The sequence below is a fragment of the Budorcas taxicolor genome, chromosome X (assembly GCF_023091745.1).
Source record: "Budorcas taxicolor isolate Tak-1 chromosome X, Takin1.1, whole genome shotgun sequence".
NCBI lineage: Eukaryota > Metazoa > Chordata > Mammalia > Artiodactyla > Bovidae > Budorcas > Budorcas taxicolor.
The window spans coordinates 15,125,155-15,147,590 of NC_068935.1; the positions used below are offsets into that span (position 1 = coordinate 15,125,155).

A 22,436-nucleotide genomic window follows, 5' to 3' on the forward strand; every position below is an offset into this window, starting at 1 on the left:
CAAATATGGAAATTGTTAAGAATTGATAGGGAATTCCCCGGCAATCCAGTGGTTAGGGTTCCGCACTCTCACTGCCAAGGGCCTGGGTTCAATCCTGGTCAGAGAACTAAGATCCCACAAGTTGTGCGGCGCGGCCAAGGGAAAAAAAAAAAGGCAAGAATTGGTAAAGAGAGTTGGTTAGGTACAAAGGTTCTTGCTATATTATTCTCTGTAACTTTTCATAATTAATAATTTTCATAATAAAAAATAAATAAAAATCCAGCTACCCTTGAACATCAAGAATATATTAGAAATGTAATCACTCAAAGGAAACTGCTTAATAATCCTCGACAACACCTTTTTAAAAATTTAGGGACAGCCAGAAGCTAACATTATTTTTCTGGTTTTGTTTTTTAAATTGAACACAAGTATATGCTCCAGGGGCTTGTGTTGCTTTTTTGAGTGACATGATAATGAAATTTTCAATTCTGGATGTAACACATACTATGAATGTGACATAATGATCTGATCAACCAAATGAGGATTATTTACAACTTTTCTTAGATATTCGCCAATTCCTCAAGGCTTAGAGGCCCTGTGCTTTCACTTTGCTGCTAAGCTACCAGCAATTTAAGTCATATGTCATATGAAAGCCAGGTGGAGCATTCTGAAGAGAAAACTCATGTGGTATAGCAAACCCTACTCACAACCAGGCACATGGCTACTAGATATGGTGGGCCTATGAGTTTTTCTTTAGTTGAGGGTTTCTAGTGGGCATGGACTAGAGTCTGATCAAGATTTCTTTAAAATTCTTGTTTTTTAAATAAAATTCTAAGGATAGCTTACGACGTTAGAAAACCACAATGAACATCATAGGAAATATGCTACTTATATAGTCAGAGCTACTTATATAGCAGAGAATTAATAGTAAAGGTCAAAGAAAAACACAATCACTGTGCCTATGTCATGATTCTTTGGTATAATCAAAGCTAATACAAAAGTATTACTTTAAGTAGAGATTAATAAAAATGAAAACAACCCATTTTTTTTTCTTGGTTTGGCCTATACCTTGTTTGGCTCCCCTGGATTATATGAAGAAAACATAGGAATTTTTCGGATCTCTTCCTCTGACAAACGATTTCTCTGGATCTCATCTTCTGGGACAAATTCTATTGGCTGCGTCAGCTTCTTAGGCCCAGTCCAACACTGCTCAGGTGAATTATCAATAACTTTTGCCACATGGAGACTGGGACCTTTACCCTGTGCTGCCTGTTTTCCCTTGTCCTGGAGTAATGACGGGTTCTCAGCTGTGCCACTATCTCCCACTGATGTAGCTGAGACCAGTGAGTGGGAAGCAAAGGGTTCACCTCTCATTAGTTGGAACTCTTCAAGACGCTTTTTCATTATCATCTCTTGGTAAAAACTTTCCAGCTTGTTCATGGGATCACCTTTGTTCTTCTTTTGGGGTTCATCTGGATCAAGACAAAGAGATACGGAAGTTCTACAAAGCCTACCAAAACAACCTTTGACAAATTAATAAAAATTAAATCTTGAATCTCAGATAATGAAACTCTGCTGGGGCAGGTATTTACAACCTGTGAAAATGACAATAATATATAGCTATATTATTACAGTGCATCTTGGGCAAGCCTGGGACTATGGTGAGGCAAGTGAGGCACCTGGGGTCCAAAATTTGAGGTGCTCACTCTCAGGGTCATGCAAGTACATGCATCTAATTGATAAAGGCATTTGAAAAAATGTAACTAGTATAGCATTATCATAGTTCACAATATTAATAATAATTCCTTACCATTATCTACTACTGAATTCATATTCAAATGGCCCTGATTTTCTCAAAGATGTCTTTTTACACTTGGTTCAAGATCTAAACCAGCCATTGGCTGTTATGTCTTTAAAGCCTCATTAAAACACACACACACACACACACACACACACACACACACACACACACACACACATACAAAGCTTCCCTTCTTTCTCAGCCCTCAAATCTTTTTTCCCCCAATCCCACTTATTCTTTAGAGAAGCCACATCATTTGTTCAGAACAAATGAATTTAATTGGTTGTTCCTCATGCTATTATTTAATTTGTTCCTCAATCCCCTCTATTTCTTACAAACTGGTAGTCAAATCTAGAGCTATGCTACCATGTGGCCACTAGCCACATGAGTCTATTTAAATTAATTTTTTAAATGTTAGTTCCTCTGTTAAACTATGAATATCAAATGTTCAACAAGCACATGTGGCTACTAGATATCATTCTGGGCAGAATAAAGACCATTTACATTATTGTAAAAAGTTTTATGGGATATTGTTGGTCTAGATTTGAGTTCAATATTTTTAGTCAAGAATCCTCCATATATTATATAGATGTGTATTTCCTATTACATTATATCGTTAGGCACATAATGTTCAGTGGTCCCATTTCTAGTGATGTTAAAATTGATCAGTAGATTCAGGTGCTTTTGGTCTGATCCTTTCATTATGAAGTTTTCCCATTTGCTTTTTTTTTTTTTTTCCTTTTTTTTATTTTATTTTTTTAAATTTTAAAATCTTTAATTCTTACATGTGTTCCCAAACATGAACCATTTGCTTTTTAACTAAGAGGTTTGCATCCATTGATGACCATTGCTTAAATCCATTAATTTATTAAGAGTTGTAAAGTGGGGCTCCCCTAATTCTATTATTTATTTTGTACTTATTATTTCTATTATTTCTTCTGTATTAATTATTTGGAATCCTATAATGGACTTATCATCATCTATTTGGCTTCGCTACATAAGTTCATATAGGAAAAGTAGGACAAATGCTTGATTTGTTTCCCATTATTTTTCAACTAAAAGAGTTTAATGAGTTGGTACTTTAAAGTAGTCCAATGGTGACCAATGATTATGTTTTTAGTATAATTCTGAGACGTGTATTTTCATATATTTGATGTGTTTCAATTAAATGTAGTCATCCTTTTTAGTGATCAAGTTATTCCACTTAGGATCAGTGCATGCATGCAAAGTTGCTTTAGTTGTGTCCAACTCTTTACAGCCCTATGGAATGTAGCCTGCCAGGCTCCTCTGTCCATGGGGATTCTCCAGGCGAGAATACTGGAGTGGGTTGCCATGCCCTCCTCCAGGAAATCTTCCCCACCCAGGGACTGAACCCATGTCTCCTGAGGATCCTGCATTACAGGCAGATTCTTTAGTGCTGAACTACTGGGGAAGCCCTAGGGTCAGTGAAAGTCCCTTAAAATTGGCTCCCGTACTGCTTTCTAGCTTTCTGGCATAGCAAGATACCTTAAGTTCATCTTACCTATTTCCTGACTCAAAATTGAAATATTTCTCTAAGGACCACTGGCTCCTGTTAATGTGAAATAGTATTTAGAAACAACAAAATGTTGCTAAATCTGTTCATAAATGTTGAGTTGTTGTTGCTTCTAGGCCTTTTTCAGTGAACAAGATAGGAAAATTTTTATGAAAGATAAACCATAAATTTATACTGGTATTTCTACTTCAAATTAAGATTATAAGATTATTACTCAAGTCCATGATTTTTGACTTGTATCTCTCTCACATGTGCTTAGGATACTGGCTCCTAATGATATTAACAAAATTATTTATTAGCTATTTCCTACAACATATAGAATTTTAAAATGTCAATAACAATACTAACATGATTATCAACAATAAAACTACTGACTATAGTTTTAAAATTCTTTGCAGTTACTTTTTCCCTTAAATTATATCTCATTAGGAATATGCAAATATTCTTTTAAATAATTTTCTCTGTATGGTTATGATACCAACTTTATTCACAGTTAGGCTAATTTGCTTCAGGCTGTTTATAAATTTTAGGGATTTAGTTTTTCCCTTTTGATTAATTTTTAAAATTATGCAAAACATTTACATGGGTCTAAAATGAAAATGAGGGCTTCCCTCATAGCTCAGTTGGTAAAGAATCTGCCTGTAATGCAGGGGACCCCAGTTTGATTCTTGGGTTGGGAAGAACTGCTGGAGAAGGGATAGGCTACCCACTCTAGTATTCTTGGGCTTGCCTTGTGGCTTAAGTGGTAAAGAATTCACCTGCAATGCGGGAGACCTGGGTTAAGTCCCTGGGTTGGGAAGATCCCCTGGAGAAGGCAAAGGCTACCCACTCCAGTATTCTGGCCTGGAGAATTCCATGGGGTCACAAAGAGTCAGACATGACTGAGCAACTTTCACTTTCACTTCACTAAAGTGAAAACTTTATTATACAGTACCTTCAAAGAAGTCTCGCTTTCCATCTCTGTAAACTTCATCCCACTCCTTTCCTTCTCCATAAATGATAAGTTTACTAGTTTTGGCTTTATGGTTCCATTGGTTTTTTTTGAAATATAAGTAAATAGGCACAAACACATAACACATGCACACACACACGTGTGTGTATTTATGTTTTTGTTTAGTTGGTCAGTCATGTCCAACTCTTGCAACCCACGGACTGTAGCCCACCAGGCTCCTCTGTCCACGGGATTTCCCAAGTAAGAATACTGGAGTAGGTTGATGTATATATATATAATTCAGTATATCCCCTTCTCCTATATAAAAGGTAACTTACTATAAACACTGTTGTACAACTTACTTCTTTGCACTTAACAATATATCCTGGTAATAATTCCATGTTAATGTATAGAGAGCTCTTCCCTTTCCTTCTTATAGCTGCATAGTACTTCACTGTGTGGATGTACAAGAGTTTATTCAACTACTCCCCTACTGATGCACGCTGGCGTTGTTTCCAGTCTTTACTGCTACTGTGAATAATGCCCTGACAAACAGCCTGTGCATACAGGATTTTGTATTTTCTCAGTATGTCTTTAAAATTGATTCTAAGAACCGGCACTGCTGAGATAAAGGGTAAATGTATAACAAATTTCTCTCTATGTATTTCTAAATTTCACTCTGTAAGAACTGTATTATTCTGAATTTCCACCAGCAAGGTATAAGAATACTTATGAAAGGATTTCTTAAGACCTAAAAAGCAGTAACTATTAAGGAATATATTGACAAATTCAACTACATTAAAATTAAAAGATTCTGTTCATCAAAAATATCCTAAAGAAAAAACTCACAGAATGAGGAAAGATATTTGTTGTACAAATAATTGATAAAGAAGAGAATCACTAGGAAAATGGGCAAAAGACAGAAAAAGGTGCCTTGCAAAAGAGGAAATACATTTGCTAATAAATACAAGGAACGTGCTCAATATCAGAATTCAGGGAAATACTAATTAAGAAGGGAATATCATATTGGCAAAAAATAAAAAAGAATACTAATACCACATGTCAGTGAAGTTGTGGAGCAAATACATTGCTGGTAGGAATGTGCAAATCACTATAACATTATCTACTGACACTGAATATGCTCATAATATGATCCATCAATTCCACTTCTACAAATATATCCTAGAAGAATTTGAGCATAGTGCAACAAGGTACATAATAAGAATATTTAGATCAGTACTATTTATAATAGCCTGAAATGAGAAAAAATATAAATGTCCATCTAAGAAGAATCAATTATAAAACTATAGCAAGTTTATATAATAAAATCCTATATTACAATAAAAGTCAGCAAATTTTGGCTCAATATCAGAATTCAGGGAAATACTAATTGAGAAGGAATACCATATTGGCAAAAAATAAAAAAGAATACTAATACCACATGTCAGTGGCAATTTTACAGATTGCAGATTACAGAATCAGTGCAACAGAAAACAGGAGAAAAATCAGTGAAACCAAAAGCTGGTTCTTTGAAAAGATTAACAAAATGGCAAAATGACTAAAGTCAAGAATTAAAAGGGAGGCATCATTACTGATCCTATACCAATAGAAACAATTAAAAGGGAAAATTATATATAACTTTAGGCCAACAAATGAGAAAGCTTAGATGAGTGAACAAATTCCTAGGAAGATATGAATTACTAAAGCAGTCTTAAGAAGAAAAAGAATAGCTGAAAACCTTATAATAAGAGAGCTTGAATTAGTGGTCAACAAACTGCTCACAAAGAAAAGTCCAGATTCAGATGGTTTCACTGGTGAATTCTACCAAATATTTAAGAAATAACATCAATCCTGTACACTTTCAGAAAATAAAGGAGGAGGTAATATTTTCCAACTTATCTATTATGTCATTAGTACACTGAAACCAAAATTTAAAAAGATACCACAAGCAAAGAAAAATCACAGGCCAATATCTCTCATGAAAATAGACGAAAAATCCTCAATAAAATATTAGCAAGCCTAATCCAGCAACATATAAAAATGATTATAATGATATACTTGTAAGTGGGTTTATCCCAGGAATGAAAGATTGTTTTTACATGTAAAGAGCAGTTAATAAAACATCATATTAACAGACTAAAACTTTAAACCACATACTCACTACAGTAAGTGCAGAAAAAGCAGTAAACGAAATCTAACACACATTCATGATTTTTAAAAAACTCTCAAATAACTAGGAATAGAAGGGAACCTCTTCAACTTGCATGGCGTAGGCACCAAAGATATCTGCACCCAGCACCCTGGGATCTTTGAAAATGTCTCATGGTAAAAGGGACTCTGCAGATGTGATTGTCACTCATTATGGAGGTGGGCCCTAAATTATAAGGGTCCTTACAAGAAGGAGGAAGAAGGGTCAGAAACAGTAGGAGATGCAGGATGGAAGTAGAGGTAAGAGTAATGTGAGGAAGGGGCCATGAACCAAGAAATGCAGGTGGATTCCAGAAGCTGAAAAAGGCTCCCCTAGAGAACCCCAGCAGGAATACAGCCCTGTGAACATCTTGATTTTAGGACCTGACCTCTACACCTGTAAGAGAAAAATTCTGTGTTGCTTTAAGCTGTTAAATTTATGGTAATTAGTTACAGCATCCATAAGAAAGTAATATATTTCTAAAGGCATGCACAAAAAATCTAGAGGTAAGATCATAGTTAATGGTTAAAAACTGATGTTTTCCCCCTAAGACTGGGAACAAGGCAAGGATGTCTGCTCTCACTATTGCTGAAATAAATTATAGAAAATCAAAATAAAGGAAGATACCTTCCATATTCATGATTAGAATATTCAATATTATTAAAATGGAAATTTCCCCAAAATTGAATTACAGATTCAGTACAGTCCTTATAAAAATTCCAGCAGGCCTTTTTTTTTTTTTGTAGAAAAATTGACAAGCTCCTTCTAAATTTACATGGAAATATAAAGGATCTAGAATAACCAAAGCAATTTTGAGAAAGAGAAACAAAATTGGAGGAATTATACTATCTGATTTTGAAACTTACTATAAAGGTAAGGAGGTTCAGAGTGTAAGGACAGGCATATATATTGGCATATACATCAAGGAAACCAAACTGAGTGTCCAGAAATAAACACTTATATTTTTGATCAACTGATTTTTCTACAAAAAAATCTTCCTTGGTGTCTCAGTCAGTAAATAATCTGCTTGCACTGCAGGAGACCCAGGTTCAATCCCTGGGTCAGGAAGGTACCCTGGAGAAGGAAATAGCAACCCACTCCAGTATTCTTGTCTGGGAAATCCCATGGAGAGAGGAGCCTGGTGACTATAGTCCACAGGGTTGCAACAGTTGGACATGACTTAGTGACTAAACCACCATCACCATTTTTCTGCAAAAGTGCAGGGACAATTCAACGGGGAAATAATAATCTTTACAATAAACAATGCTGGGACAACTGGATATTCAAACATAAAATATGAACTTCGATCCTATATCTTAACACAGAAAAATGAACTTAAAATAGATAATAAATGTAACTGTAAAGGCTAAAACTATAAATATTCTAGAGGAAAACAGGAGAATCTCTTTCTGACCTTGAATTCAGCAAAGATTTCTTAGATACAATACCAAAAGCATAAGTCATAAAAGAACAATAAATTGAACTTCGTTAAAATTTTAAAAATTTGTTCTTCAAAATACATTATTACAAAAATAAAAAGAATAGACTAGAAGAAAATATTTGCAAAGCATATATCTTGTAAAAGACTTGCATTCAGAATATACAAAGAACCTTTACCACTCAATACTAAGAAAGCAAACAACCCAATCAAAAACTGGCTAAAAGATTTACAGAAACTATAAAACTCTTAGAGGAAAACTTAGGCAGAAGACTCAATGACACAAATCAAAGCAAGATCTTCTATGACCCACCTCCTAGAGTAATGGAAATAAAAACAAAATAAAAACAATAAAAATAAAAACAATCAAGTGGGACTTGATTAAACTTAAAAGCTTTGGCACAGCAAAGGAAACTATAAGCAAGGTGAAAAGACAACCCTCAGAATGGGAGAAAATAATAGCAAATGAAACAACTGACAAAGGATTAATTTCTAAAATACACAAGCAGCTCATACAACTCAATGTCAGAAAAACAAACAACCCAGTCAAAAAGGAGGAAAAAGACCTAAACAGACATTTCTCCAAAGAAGACATACAGATGGCTAACACATGAAAAGATGCTCAACATTGTTCATTATTAGAGAAATGCAAATTGAAACTACAATGAGATATCACCTCACACCAGTCAGAATGGCCATCATCAAAAAGTCTACAAACAATAAGTGCTGGAAAGGGTGTGGAGAAGAGGGAACCCTTTGCACTGTTGGTGGGAATATAAATTGATACAGCCATTATGGAACACAGTATGGAGATTCCTTAAAAAACTGGGAATAAAACAACCATATGACCCAGCAATCCCACTCCTAGGCATATACCCTGAGGAAATCAAAATTGAAAAAGGCACATGTATCCCATTGTTCACTGCAGCACTATCTACAATAGCTAGAACATGGAAGCAACCTAGATGTCTATCGACAGATGAATGGATAAAGAAGCTGTGGTACAAATACACAATGGAATATTACTCAGCCATAAAAAGGAACGCATTTGAGTCAGTTCTAATGAGGTGGATGAACCTTGAGCCTATTATACAGAGTGAAGTAAGTCAGAAAGAGAAAGATAAATATCATTCTAACACATATATATGGAATCTAGAAAAATGGTACAGAAGAATTCATTTACAGGGTAGCAATGGAGAAACAGACATAGAGAATAGACTTATGGACATGGGGAGAGGGGAGGAGAGGGTGAGATGTATGGAAAGAGTAACGTGGAAACTTACATTACCATATGTAAAACAGATAGCCAACAGGAATTTGCTGTATGGCTCAGGAAACTCAAACAGGGCTCTGTATCACCCTGGAGGGGCGGGATGGGGAGGGAGATGGGAAGGAGGTTCAAAAGGGAGTGGATATATGTATACCTATGGCTGATTCATATTGAAGTTTGAAAGAAAACAACAAAATTCTATAAAGCAATTATCCTTCAATTAAAACAAATAAATTTATAATTAAAAAAGCAAAGAAAACCAACCTGGGTAAAAGATTTGAATAGACATTTCATCAAAAAAGACATATAAATGGCTCATAAACACATGAAATAGCATCAAGATTATTTATTATAGAAATTAAAAATAAAACTAAAATTAGATACCAGTGCACACCCACAAGAAGAGCTGATTTAAAAATATGCAATAACAATTGTTGGCAAGGATATAGAGACGTAGGAATGCTCATACATCACTGATGAGAAGGTAAAATGATACTTTCATATTGGAAAACCATTTGGCAGTTCCTTAAACATTTGTACATAGAGTTTGACCCAGAAAATATTCACTCAAGAGAAATGAAAACATATCCACACAAAAACTTGCAAATAAATGTTTATAGCATTGTTCATAATAGCCCCAAAGTGGAAACAACTTGGTGTCATCAAGTGGTGAAGGGATAAACAAAAAGTGGTATATCTATACAATGGAAAACTATTTAGCAATAAAAAGGAATGAATTAATGATACATGCTACAACATGAGCAAACTTCAAAAACATCATGCCACCTGAAAGAAGCAAAATGTCAAACATCAAATATTGTAAGATTTTATTTATATGAAATATTTAGAAATAATATATTCATAGAGACAAAGATATAGGGTAGACATGGGAATTTATTTACTACAAATCAGTTCAAGGGAATTTTGCAAAGTCAAGGAAAAGTCCTAAAACTGGATGTAGTAATGACTGTCCTATTCAATAAACTTAATAAACAGTACCTAATTGAACACAGTAGGTGAATTTCATCATATGTAAATTGAATACACAGAAGAAACTATATGAAAAAAGGTCTTAATGACCAGGATAACCACAATGGTGTGGTCACTCACCTAGAGGCAGACATCCTGGAATGTGAAGTCAAGTGGGACTTAGGAAGCATTACTACAAAGCTAGTGGAGGTGATGGAATTCCAGCTGAGCTATTTCAAATCCTAAAAGATGATGCTGTTAAAGTGCTTCACTCAATACATCAGCAAATTTGGAAAATTCAGCAATGGTCACAGGACTAGAAAAGGTCAGTTTTCATTCCAATCCCACAGAAGGGCAGTGGCAAAGAATGTTCAAACTACCACACAACTGCGCCCATTTTGCATGCTAGTAAGGTTATGCTCAAAATCCTTCAAGCTTACTTCACTCTGTATAATAGGCTCCAGTTTCATCCACATCATTAGAACTGATTCAAATGTATCCTTGTTAATGGCCAAGTAATACTCCATTGAGCCTATTATACAGAGTGAAGTAAGCCAGAAAGTAAAACACCAATACAGTATACTAACACATATATATGGAATTTAGAAAGACGGTAATGATAACCTTCTATGCGAGACAGCAAAAGAGACACAGATGTATAGAACAGTCTTTTGGACTCTGTGGGAGGGAGAGGGAGAGGGAGAGGGTGGGATGATTTGGGAGAATGGCATTGAAACATGTATAATATCATATAAGAAATGAATCGCCAGTCCAGGTTCAATGCAGGATACAGGATGCTTGGGGCTGGTGTACTGGGATGACCCAGAGGGATGGTACGGGGAGAGAGGTGGGAGGGGGGTTCAGGATGGGGAACACGTGAACACCCATGGCGGATTCATGTTGATGTATGGCAAAACCAATACAATATTGTAAACTAAAAAAAAAAAGAATCCTTCAAGCTAGGTTTCAGTAGTACGTGAACTGAGAACTTCCAGATGTACAAGCTGGTTTCAAAAAGGCAGAGGAACCAGAGATCAAACTGCCAACATTCGCTGGATCATAGAGAAAACAAGGAAATTCCAGAAAAACATCTACCTCTGTTTTGTTGACTACGCTAAAGGCTTTGACTGTGTGCATCATAACAAACTGTGGAAAACTCTTAAAGAGATGGGAATACCAGACTACCTTACCTGCCTTATACCTCTTTATGGGGGGTGTAAGGGCCTCTTGATGAGAATGAAAGAGGAGAGTGAAAAAGTTGACTTAAAACTCAACATTCAAAAAACTAAGATCATGGCATCTGCTCTCATCACTTCATGGCAAATAGAAAGTGAAAAAGTGGAAACAGTGACAGATTTTATTTTCCTGGGCTCCAAAATCACTGAGGATGGTGACTGAAGTCATGAAATGAAAAAAATGCTTCCTTGGAAGGAAAGTTATGACAAACCTAGACATCATATATTAAAAAGCAGAGACATCATTTTGCTGACAAAGGTCTGTCTAGTCAAAGCTATGGTTTTCCCAGTAGTCATGTAGAGATGTGATAGCTGGACCATAAAGAAGACTGAGCACTGAAGAATTAATGCTTTCAAATTGTGGTGCTAGAGAAGACTCCTGAGAGTCCCTTGGACTGCAAAGAGGTCAAACCAGTCCATCCTAAAAGAAATCAACCCTGGATATTCATTGGAAGGACTGAGGCTAAAGCTGAACCTCCAATACTTTGGCCACCTGGTGAACAGAGGAGACTGGAAAAGACTCTGATGCTGGGAAAGATTGAAGGCAAAAGAAGAGGGAGGCAGAGGATGAGATGATTGGATGGCATCATCGAATCAATGGACATGAGTTTGAGCAAACTCCAGGAAATAGTGAAGGACAGGGAAGCCTGGCGTGCTGCAGCCCATGGGGTCCCAAAGAGTTGAGAACACAATTCAGCGATTAAACAACAACAAAAGCTGCTTTAAAAATTAAGGAAAACTAATCAGTTTCATAAAATGTTATAAGAAACAGAATAAAGAAAATATACTGAAAAATTAAAGAACAGTTGAATGAATGAAAAGATATATCATATTTACATTCCAAGATTTGAAGATACATATTATAAATATCAAAATCACATCAGAGAGAGTATATGTTTGTAAATGTGTGCATGCGCACGCGCGCGTGTGTGTGTGTGTGCGTGTAACTTGATGAGCTGATTCTAACATTTCCATGGAAAAGCAAAGTGTCAAAAGTAGATAAAACTTTTTTGAAGAACGAGGTAGAAGAAATTGTCCTTCTGCTATACAAGGTATCAAGACATAAAAAAGCTAAACTTATGATACTGATTCTGTAAAATTTAAAAAGATCAAAGGAACCCAGAAGAACACCCAGGCATATATGAATACCTGACATATAACAGAGCTAGAAATACTATAACAGTGCAGGGACAATATTTTCAATGTATGGTGTTGGGATAGAGGGTTATCTATATGAAAAAAAGAAACAAACTGGAATCCTTATTTCATATTATAAATATTAATCAATCAATTTAATGACTTAAATGTGAAAAGAAAAAATCATAAAGCTTTTAGAATAAAGGACAGTATCTTCCTGAGTTTATGTAGGGAAGGATTGATTAATCAAAATACAAAAGCACTAAGGAGAAATGAGAAATTAATAAATTTTATTACATAAAAATGAAGAACTTTTGATTCATCAAAAGATACCATAAAGGCAGTGAAATGAAAAGCCAAAGAATGGGAATAGATATAAGTTAACAAAAAGTAAGTATGCAAAATGATAAAGAACTTGTACAAATTTATAAGAAATCCATATAAGATTAGAGATGAAATTTGGAGATGGACTATTCATGACATATAATCACAACACGTTTCTAACATCCTCTTCTCTATAGCAGTACTGAAGTAAGTAGTAATCACTGAGATCTGCTATACATATCCTAGGGCTTTGGGGTTGAACTATTGTTTGTTTGTTTGTTTTTAAATTATTTTTACTTTATTTTGCTTTACAATACTGTATTGGTTTTGCCATACATTGACATGAATCAGCCACGGGTGTACATGAGTTCCCAATCCTGAACCCCGCTCCCACCTCCCACCCCATATCATCTCTCTGGATCATCCCCGTGCACCAGCCCCAAGCATCCTGTATCCTGTATCGAACATAGACTGGCGATTCGTTTCTTACCTGATAGTATACATGTTTCAATGCCATTCTCCCAAATCATCCCACCCTCTCCCTCTCCCACAGAGTCTAAAAGTCCATTCTATACATCTGTGTCTCTTTTGCTATTTTGCATAGAGGGTTATCATTATCACCTTTCTAAATTCCATATATATGTGTTAGTATACTGTGCTGGTGTTTTACTTTCTGGCTTCACTCTGTATAATAGGCTGCAGTTTCATCCACCTCATTAGAACTAATTCAAATGTATTCTTTTTAATGGCTGAGTAATGCTCCATTGTGTATATGTACCACAGCTTTCTTATCCATTCATCTGCTGATGGACATCTAGGTTGTTTCCATGTGCTGGCTATTATAAACAGTGCTGCAATGAACATTGGGGTACACGTGTCTCTTTCAATTCTGGTTTCCTCGGTGTGTATGCCTAGCAGTGGGATTGCTGGGTCATAAGGCAGTTCTATTTTCAATTTTTTAAGGAATCTCCACACTGTTCTCCATAGTGGCTGTACTAGTTTGCATTCCCACCAATGAACTATTCTTTTGATATATGCTTAGTGACCTCTGAAACAAGACTGCATCTGAATATTTAGTTAGTTTGGGATGAACATGTACACATCACTTTACTTACTTATTTTTGAACTTTTTATTTTGTATTGGAGTATAGCCAATTAACTATGTTGTGAAAGTTTCAGGTGGACAGCAAACAGACTCAGCCATATATATACATATACATATACATGTATCCATTCTCCCCCAAATTCCCATCCTATCCAGGCTGCCACATAACATTGAGCAGAGTTCCCTGTGCTGCACAGTAGATCCTCACTAGTTATACACATTGCTATATTTAAAATGAATAACCAACAAGGTATAGCACAGGGAACTCTGCTCAATGTTATGTGGCAGCCTGGATAGGATGGGAATTTGGGGGAGAATGGATACATGTATATGTATGGCTGAGTCTCTTTGCTGTCCACCTGAAACTATCACAACATAGTTAATCAGCTATATTCCAATATAAAATTTTAAAAAGTTTTTAAAAAAGAAAAGAGACTGCATCTCGACACAGATACAAACAGATGGAAAGATATTCATGCAGGAAAAAGACATTTCTACATTTCCTAAATGGGCAAAAAAACTAAAGAGACATTTCACAAAGGAGGCCATCTGAATGGTCAATAAATGTCTGAGAAGGTTTCTGACCTCACTAGATATCAAGAAAATAAAATTAAAATCAGTTGAAACAAACAACATAGACCTAGACTCCTGAAAAATATTAATGTCCTGAAAACCAGACACACAGACAGAAAGTCACTTGCATGCACATACACATACACACACAGTCAGGGAAACTGTCCTTAAGCAAACTAAATGTAATATGTGATCCCTGACTGCATCCTGGATTTAAAATTGAGAAATCTAATTATAAACTTTTAGATAATATTATTTTAACAGTGCTAAATATCTTAAGAGTGATCATAATACTGTGATAACATAGGAGGATGTGTTCTTAGGAGATACATAACAAAGTATTTAGGAGTAAAACTTAATGTCTCTTATTTTCAAATAGTTAAGCAATAAACAAACCACACATACATGTATACACCATTCTCATGCAGATGAACAGAGACATAAAGCAAATGTGGCAAAATACCAACAGTTGTTAAATGTAGGTGAGGGGTATAGATGTACTATTCTTTCAATTTTTCTCCACATTTAAAATTTTAAAAATAGAAAGCATGGAAAATAACACTTTACTAAAGATTAAGAAAATAAAAAGTAATATAAATGAATGCTAAGTGTTCAGAAAGGGAAAAAGACTGTAATAAAATACAAGCAAATACCTATTAGAGTCTGACAATACCTAGCATGGACAAAGATATGGAGCAACCTGAACCTTCACACATGGTTGGTGGAATTTTAACTTGGGACAATTCCTTCATAAAAGAGTTTACATCTATTAAAGCTGAAGATATGTAAACTCTTCACGCCTTAACTCCACTCTTAGAGCCCCAAAAACTCCTGCACGTGTCCCAAGATACATATACAAGAATGATCATAGTAGCAGCATGGATACTTACATCACCACAAATGGAAACATCCACATGTCCAGCATCTGAGAATGTAATCTTATTTGGAAATAGGGTATTTGCATATATAATTAGGTAAGATGAGGTCATGGTGGATTAGAGTAGGCCCTAAATTCAATGACTTATGTCCTTTTAAGAAGACCATGTGAAGACACAGATACACAAGGAGAATATCATATGATGATAGGAGCATAGACAGGTGAAACATCTAGAAGCCAAGAACTGTCAGCAACCACTAGAAGCTAGGAGAGAGGTGTCGAGCAGATTCATCCTCACAGCCTCCAGAAGAGGCCAACCTTGCCACCTTTGATTTGAACTAGCCTCCAGAACTGTGAAAGAATAAATTTCTGTTGTTTTAAGCCATCCAGTTTGTGGTATTTTGTTAAAGCAGTCCTGGGAAACTAACACCTAAAACTGTAGAAGTGATTTTGAAATTGGGTAATGGGTAGAGGTTGGAAGAATTTTTGAGGTGATAGTAAAAGATCGGTTACTTTGAAGGGACCATTGGTAGAAAAATGAATGCTAATTCCAGTTCTGGTGAGTGCTCAGAAGGAAGTAAAGAGGACAGTAAAGAAAACTTCTATCAACTTCTATCATCTTAGAGAACACCAATATCATCATGAACAAAATTTTGCTAGAGATATGAACATTAAAAGTGCTGCTGGTAAAGCCTTAGAAGGAAATGATGAACACGCTATTGAACACTGAAAGAAAGGCGATCTTTGTTATCAAGTGGCAGAAACTTGGCTGAATTGAGTTCGGGTGCTGGGTAGAAAGTTTAATTTAAATGATAAACTTGCATATTTTAGTTCAGTTCAGTTCAGTTGCTCAGTCCTGTCCGAATCTTTGCAACAGCATGAACTGTAGCATGCCAGGCCTCCCTGTCCATCACCAACTCCCGGAGTCCATCCAAACCCATATCCATTGTGTCGGTGATGCAATCCAACCATCTCATCCTCTGTCGTCCCCTTCTCCTCCTGCCCTCAATCTTTCCCAGCATCAGGGTCTTTTCACATGAGTCAGCTCTTCACATCAGGTGGCCAAACTACTGGAGTTTCAGCTTCAACATCAGTCCTACCAATGAACACCCAGGACTGATCTCCTTTAGAATGGACTGATTGGATCTCCTTGCAGTCTAAGGGAATCTCAAGAGTCTTTGCGAACACCACAGTTCAAAAGCATCAACTTTTTGGCAATCAGCTTTCTTTATAGTCCAACTCTCACATCCATACATGACTACTGGGAAAACCATAGCCTTGACTAAACAGACCTTTGTTGGCAAAGTAATGTCTCTGCTTTTTAATATGTTGTCTAGATTGGTCATAACTTTCCTTCCAAAGAGTAAGCGTCTTTTAATTTCATGGCTGCAATCACCATCTGCAGTGATTTTGGAGCCCAGAAAAATAGTCAGCCACTGTTTCCACTATTTCCCCATCTATTTGACATGAAGCAATGGGACCAGATGCCATGATCTTAGTTTTCTGAATGTTGAGCTTTAAGCCAACTTTTTCACTCTCCTCTTTCACTTCATCAAGAGGTTCTTTAGTTCTTCTTCACTTTCTGCCATAAGGGTGGTGTCATCTGCATATCTGAGGATATTGATATTTCTCCTGGCAATCTTGATTCCACCTTGTGCTTCCTCCAGCCCAGTATTTCTCATGATGTACTCTACATATAAGTTAAATAAGCAGGGTGACAATATACAGCCTTGACGTACTCCTTTTCCTATTTGGAACCAGTCTGTTGTTCCATGTCCAGTTCTAACTGTTGCTTCCTGTCCTGCATACAGGTTTCTCAAGAGGCAGGTCAGGTGGTCTGGTATTCCCATCTTTTTCAGAATTTTCCACAGTTTATTGTGATCCACACAGTCAAAGGCTTTGTCATAGTCAATAAAGCAGAAATAGATGTTTTTTTTTCTGGAACTCTCTTGCTTTTTCGATGATCCAGCAGATGTTGGCAATTTGATCTCTGGTTCCTCTGCCTTTTCTAAATCCAGCTTGAACATCTGGAAGTTCACAGTTCATGCACTGTTGAAGCCTGTCTTGGAGAATTTTGAGGATTACTTTGCTAGCATGTGAGACGAGTGCAATCGTGTGGTAGTTTCAGCATTCTTTGGCATTGCCTTTCTTTGGGATTGGAATGAAAACTGACCTTTTCCAGTCCTGAGGCCACTACTGAGTTTTTCAAATTTGTGGACATATTGTGTGCAAAACGTTCACAGTATCATCTTTCAGGATGTGAAATAGCTCAACTGGAATTCCATCACTTCCACTAGTTTTGTCTGTAGTGATGCTTCCTAAGGCCCACTTGACTTCACATTCCAGGATGTCTGGCTCTTGGTGAGTGTGAGTGGTCACACCATCGTGATTATCTGGGTCATGAAGATCTTTTTTGTACAGTTCTTCTGTGTATTCTTGCCACCTCTTCTTAATATCTACTGCATCTCTTAGGTCCATACCATTTCTGTCCTTTATTGAGCCTATCTTTGCATGAAATGTTCCCTTGGTATCTCTGATTTTCTTGAAGAGATCTCTAGTCTTTCACATTCTATTGTTTTCCTCCATTTCTTTGCATTGATCGCTGAGGAAGGCTTTCTTATCTCTCCTTGCTATTCTTTGGAACTCTGCATTCAAATGGGTATATCTTTCCTTTTCTCCTTTGCTTCTCTTCTTTTCACAGCTATTTGTAAGGCCTCATCAGGAAGCCATTTTGCTTTTTTGCATTTCTTTTTCTTGGGATGGTCTTGATCCCTGTCTCCTGTACAATGTCACGAACCTCCATCCATAGTTCATCAGGCACTCTATCTATCAGATCTAGTCCCTTAAATCTATTTCTCATTTCCACTGTGTAGTCATAAGGGGTTTGATTTAGGTCATACCTGAATGGCCTAGTGGTTTTTCCCACTTTCTTCAATTTAAGTCTGAATTTGGCAATAAGGAGTTCATGATCTGAGTCACAGTCAGCTCCTGGTCTTGTTTTTGCTGACTGTATAGAGCTTCTCCACTTTTGGCTGCAAAGAATATAATCAAACTGATTTCGGTGTTGACCATCTGGTGATATCCATGTGTAGAGTCTCCTCTTGTGTTGATGGAAGAGGGTGTTTGCTATGACCAGTGTGTTCTCTTGGCAAATGCCGTGCTTCATTCTGTACTCCAAGGCAAAATTTGCCTGTTACTCCAGGTGTTTCTTGACTTCCTACTTTTGCATTCCAGTCCCCTATAATGAAAAGGACATCTTTTTTTGGGTGTTAGTTCTAAAATGTCTTGTAAGTCTTCATAGAACTGTTCAACTTCAGCTTCTACAGAGTTACTGGTTGGGGCATAGACTTGGATTACTTGATATTGAATGCTTTGCCTTGGAAATGAACAGAGATCATTCTGTTGTTTTTGAGATTGCACCTAAGTACTGCATTTTGGACTCTTTTGTTGACTATGATGGCCACTCCATTTCTTCTCAGGGATTCCTGCCCACAGTAGTAGATATAATGGTCATCTGAGTTAAATTCATCCATTCCAGTCCATCTTAGTTCGCTGATTCCTAGAATGTCGACGTTCTTCTTGCCATCTCCTGTTTGACCACTTCCAATTTGCCTTGATTCATGGACCTAACATTCCAGGTTCCTATGCAATATTGCTCTTTACAGGATCGAACCTGCTTCTATCACCAGTCACATCCACATCTGGGTGTTGTTTTGCTTTGGCTCCATCCCTTCATTCTTTCTGGAGTTATTTCTCCACTGATCTCCAGTAACATATTGGGCACCTACTGACCTGGGGAGTTCCTCTTTCAGTGTCCTATCTTTTTGCCTTTTCATACTGTTCTTGGGGTTCTCAAGGCAAGAATACTGAAGTGATTTACCATTCCCTTCTCTAGTGGACCACATTCTGTCAGACCTCCCCACCATGACCCCTCTGTCTTGGGTGGCCCCACATGGCATGGCTTAGTTTCTTTGAGTTAGACAAGGCTGTGGTCCGTGTGATCAGACTGGCTAGTTGTCTGTGATCGTGGTTTCAGTCTGTCTGCCCTCTGATGCCCTCTCTCAGCGCCTACCATCTTACTTGGGTTTCTCTTATCTTGGACGTGGGGTATCTCTTCTATATTTAGCTGAAGAGATTTCCAAGCAAAGTGGGGAAGGCATAGCCTGGTTTCTCACTGATAATTGTAAAATAAGAGAGGAGTGAGTTAAATTGAGTAAATACCTGTTTAAAAAGAAATTCAGAACTTGATGATCTGGAGAATTCTGAGTCAATCTAGATAGCCCTAGAAAAAGGGCCAATGGTATGTGGCTAGACAAACTTTAGACAATCTTTCACTGAAGAGATTATGTATGTGACTCCTGGATCCAGTCAACCTTTTCAGCAGAAGCCAGGAACAGACAAGGGGTTATCCAGAAAGGATCTGTCAAGAATCCTCATATGTAATGGTGTGGCTCTCTTGACATACACAAGAAACCAAGAAGGTTTATAAGGATTTTATATGAGCAGAAACAGTGCCAGCCTGACATAAAAGTGACAGAGACAAGCTAAAATGAAGGAAGGTAAAATGAAGCCACAAAAGCCAGAGAGGGTGGGGCTGCAGCTGGCCTGGTAGGCTAAGATGATGGAGCTGTCCCAGAGTACCCAGAGAGCAAGGCTACCCCTGGTGACCACAGGACAGAGCCCTGAAGCCAAAACATTACTCTTAGGCCTTGAAATCTAATGGAATTTTCCCTGTTGGGCTGCTAACTTGCTTTAAAACAGTAACCCCTTTATTCTTTCCTTTCTGCCCTTTCAGAATGGGAATGCCTACCCTACGCCTGTCTCACCATTGCCTAGTTTCATAGGTCTCTGGACAGAAGGGAATTTTGCTGATGGAACATACTCAGAGTCCACCAACACCTGATTTAGATGAATTAGATAATGAGATTTCAGACTTTTTGAGTTAATATTTAGATGAGGTTTGGGACTTAGACTTGATGCTGAAATAGGTTAAGACTTTAGGGGATGTTGTGATGAGGTGAATGTATTTCCATGTAAGACAGATATGAATTCATGGAAGAGGCCAGAGGGCTGATTATACTGGGTCGAATAGTGAACCCTCAAAATTCATGTCCATTCAGCTTCTCAATATGTGACTTTATTCAGAAATAGGGGGTTGACAGATGTAATTAGTTAACATAGGCCATACTGGATTAGGATGGATCCTAAATCCAAAGACTAGTGTCCTTAATAAGAATACTATGTAAAGACATGGCTTCCCAGGTGGCTCACAGAGGTAAAGAATTAATCTGCCAAGCAGGAGACTCAGGTTTGATCCCTGGGTCGGGAAGATCCCCTGCAGGAGGAAACTGCAACCCACTCCAGTATTCTTGCTTGGGAAATGCCATGGACAGAGGAGCCTGATGGGCTACAGTCCATGCGGTCACAAAGAGTCGGATGTGACTGAGCACTAGGCATGTGCAGACACAGAAACACAGACACACAAGGAGACTGTCACGTTATAACAGAGGCAGAGACGACAGTGATGCTTTTGGAACACCAAGGAATGCTGGCAATCACCAGAAGCTAAAAGAGATGAAGAAGGATCCTCTTCTAGAACCTTAGGAAAGAGCAAAGCCTTGTCAACACCTTGATTTCAGACTTCTAGCCACCATGAGAGGATAAATCTCTGTTGTTCTAAGCCACTAGATTTGTTATGGCAGCATTAGAAAACTAACAGTGATTTTAGAAAACTCTTCCAAGAAGTTTTGCTTCATAGAGAGAAGGCAAAATTATTGATATACACGGTATCAATGAATCTCAAAAACATACATTATAACATTGTGTAAGTTAAAGGAATCTTATGCAAAGAATATAAGTGTATGGTTACAGCTATCTGAAGTTCTATAACAGGAAAAACTAACCTATAATGGAAAAAAATCAAAATACTAGTTGCCTCTGGGAAGTGGAGTTACTGAGAAGAAGTATGATGAAACTTTCTGGGGGTGATGGTAACCTTTTATGTGTTAGGTCACACAGATGCAGGTATGTTGAACATGGTCGGTCCAATGATTGTGTGATAACACAACAGTACCTTGAAACTGGCCATTGTAGGAATATGTATATCATGAACTTGCAAATAATACAGATAAGAATCTTTTTTCCTAGAGAGCTGGCTGCTAAATATTTGCCCACACATCACTACAAAGATGTATACACAAGTCAAAAGTCAGCAAATGAATACTTAAGGTTTGTGCATTTCATTGCATGGAAATTTTACATCAAAAGAAAAAATGTTAATATACATTTTTAGCTAACAATATATATACTGACATATTTAGGGGTACATGTGTTTACATTGGTGATCCATTTAAATAAATCAATAAAGTAAGATGGTTTAATAGATGGATAGACAGATGTGATAAATCAGTAAAATATTAATGATATAATCTAGATAGCCATCACTGGGTGTTTGTGATAAAATTCTTTCAACCTTTCTGTGGGTTTAAAATTTTTCATTAAATACTGGAAAAATATTTTCCCATTTGGATATTAAAAATATTAACATATGTACTTTCGCCCTATCTTTTCTGGGTTTCAAGTTTTATATTTCATTATTTAAACCAATTGCTACTTGTTACGGTATACAGTGAAGGGAGGGAATCTAAATGTATTATTTGCTCAAGTAGCAAAACAACTGAAGGGCATTTTTTTTAAATCACTTTTTAAAAGATAGTTCCCAGTAGGAGTATGTACACCATGGACACTGGCAAATGGTACAAATCACGTGAAATTCTTGAAAGGAAAAAAGTAATACTGGGGATAGCTGACTGAGGTCCCTGGGGAGATAAAAGGGAGAGGATCTAGCACAAAGGAATAAATAGTAACCTTTGGCAGGAAGGATGTCCTCAGCACTGAGCTGAAATGGAAGAAAATGATAGCTAGGATACAGAAGTTAGCAGTCAGGCAGAAAGTAGATGAAGGTTCTTACTGATGGCATTGTTTCCTTTGATATAGGAAAAGAAGATTACCTGCTAAAAATAATGAAATAGCAGTAGGATAGGAAATAGTAATGAGGATCTAAAATAGTATTTTT

General features: G+C 36.9%; 1 protein-coding gene across 1 annotated transcript in view; it reads right to left on the reverse strand.

Annotated features, from left to right (window-relative positions):
* RBM41 (RNA binding motif protein 41) overlaps window positions 1-22,436 on the reverse strand; it is a 67,762-nt gene that overhangs the window by 25,945 nt on the left and 19,381 nt on the right. Inside the window, exon 6 of the mRNA XM_052663401.1 lies at window positions 1,048-1,451. Coding sequence (XP_052519361.1) covers window positions 1,048-1,451 — 404 coding nt within the window. The remainder of the gene's footprint in view (window positions 1-1,047; window positions 1,452-22,436) is intronic.